General features: G+C 39.2%; 1 protein-coding gene across 1 annotated transcript in view; it reads left to right on the forward strand.

The window, feature by feature from the left end:
* Window positions 1–2180: 2180 nt before the first annotated feature.
* Window positions 2181–2400, forward strand: part of PPFIBP2 (PTPRF interacting protein, binding protein 2 (liprin beta 2)) — an 84774-nt gene continuing 84554 nt past the window's right edge. The window contains exon 1 of the mRNA XM_010180605.1: window positions 2181–2247. Coding sequence (XP_010178907.1) covers window positions 2181–2247 — 67 coding nt within the window. The remainder of the gene's footprint in view (window positions 2248–2400) is intronic.

Consider the following 2400-nt stretch of genomic DNA (forward strand, 5'->3'; position numbering starts at 1 on the left):
TAAGCAAATAATTTTGATTTGTTTGTAGAAACTTTTTGTTTTGCTGGGCTTATTACTGAGATTAAACGTTTGCTATGAATCAGTAATTTGAACACAACCTCAAGTGTATTTTTAGGGATTTTTTTTTTTCTGACAGTCCCTCTGAAGGAAAAAAATGAGTAAGCTTTCATTTTAAAGCTGACTTTATCCTTTGGCTGCTGATTCTACATTCTAGTGTTTAGACAGGCTCCAACTGAGAGAGTAAATGTGGTGGTTTAGCTACCAGTCATGCAGTTGATCATGGTGTCTGAACTGTCACTGGATGAACACAGTACAAAAATACTCTCACCTATGTGAATTGCCATCTGAGATTATTGCAGTATTTATTTAAATTCAAAATAATTGAATTCTTAGAGTAGCTGATTGCACAATAAATACAGATTAGTGAAAATTCCATGGCATTGGAATAATTGGCTCCCAAGCATATGAACATCGCCTGTCTACACTTACCTGCAGCCTGCATCATTTGAAGGATCTCTGTAGCCACTGTCAGGTGTCTTTTGTGGTGTTTAGAAACCTGTCAAAATGGAGAAGTGATTGTGCCCCTGTACTCGGCTCTGGTGAGGCCATACCTCAAACACTGTGTTCAGTTTTGGGACCCTCACTACAAGAAAGACATTGAGTTGCTGAAATGTGTCCAGAGAAAGGCAATGAAACGGGTGAAGGGTCTGGAGCACAAGTCTTATGAGGAGTGGCTGTGAGAGCTGGGATTGGTTTTTTGTCTGGAGAAGAGGAGGTTGAGAGGGCTTATCCCTCTCTACAACTACTTGAAAGGAGGGTGTAAGTGAGGTGGGGACCGGTCTCTTCTCCCAGGCAGTAGAATGAGAGGAAATGGCCTCAAGATGTGCCAGGGGAAGTTTACATCGAATATGAGGGAAAAATTCTTTACTGAAAGAGTGGCCAAGCACTGGAACAGGCTGCCAAAGGGAAGCTGGGGGGGGTCACCATCCCTGGCGGTGTTCAAGAAGTGCATGGATGTGGCACTTCAGGACATGGTGGTGTTGGGTTGATGGTTGGACTTGATGATCTTAGAGGTCTTTTCCAACCTTAATGATGCTATGAAAACTGAACAGTTTTGAATCACAGATTTTAAAACTTACTGTGTCAGAAGATTAAATGTCCAAAGACTGAATTGCATCCTTCATGGAAGAGAAATCAAAATTCTATGACCCTTTAAAGGCTTTGTCAGTATTTTGAGTTGTGTATTGGAGCACTACAAAAAATATGTGTAAGTTCATCACTGTGTGGGCACTGGTTTCATACTTCAGCAATAAAGTGATGTGCAAAAGGACCTTATTTCAGAGAGAATTTTCTCCCTGGTAGTGAAATGGACAGCATAAATTCTTTTCCCCTTTGAAATATCATCTGTTGATAATAGTGACTGCTGCTTGGCTGAGAGTCCGGCAACACCAACTCATAAGTAGAGACTAATTTTGGAACATTTTGTTTGTTATCCTCAATGTCAGATGGTAACGCTAATATCGTGAATCCTGTTTTAAAGAGGCAGCAGTAACTTCAGAAAATTCAATTTGAGGCATTTTTGTAGTCTGAACAGAAAGAACTACATTTTCAGTGTCATGAAAGAAGTGGTAGACACTGAATGAGGGTTTAGAAAGGAAGAGTAAAAATTATTTTCGAATTGTCTTTACTCTTAAGGCAGCAATCAAAAAGCAGAGCTCCTCCAGAGTTTTGCTTATAGGTTAAGCATGTTTTTCATCATCTGTTCCTTCCTTCATTGAAACCCAGTCAATGCTCTTATTCTCCACAGTGCAAAGGTTGAAGTGCGCTGAACTTTGAATCTGGGAAACTGTTGTTAAGGATGAGGGGTAGGGGAATCTCGAGCTTCCAGTATTTGAGATTGTTTGGCTTTGATTCCATTTGCATTTCTCTGTTTTAGTAAAATCTCTTTAAAAATTATGAATCAACAATGAATGAAAACGTCCGAAAACCCAAATAATCCATCTCAGTTTTGTCAGTTTTCATGTTACCAGGCTGTATTACTGCTAGTGTGGACTTTTGCTTTTGTGGCTTAATTTACAATGTGACAGTGACATATCTTTCTATCAGGCGTGGTTTAGTGTAATACACATGGTCTCATCTATCTTTTCAGTAGAAAGAGTAGAAGTCTGAAGAAATCACAGATGATGTCTTCGGACGCTAGTCATATGCTGGAAGCAGCTTTGGAGCAGATGGATGACATCATTGCAGGTATAATAATGCTTTACTTTACACCAGACTATTTTGACATTTAAATATGTTTGTCTTTTTCCCTCATGCAATTTTCCTGTTCGTATTTTTACTCTTTAGTTATTATTCTTAATTTGTCAAGTTCTTTGTGACACACAGATGTCTCTGGTTCAG

Source organism: Mesitornis unicolor, unplaced genomic scaffold (genome assembly GCF_000695765.1).
Source record: "Mesitornis unicolor isolate BGI_N332 unplaced genomic scaffold, ASM69576v1 scaffold28523, whole genome shotgun sequence".
NCBI lineage: Eukaryota > Metazoa > Chordata > Aves > Mesitornithiformes > Mesitornithidae > Mesitornis > Mesitornis unicolor.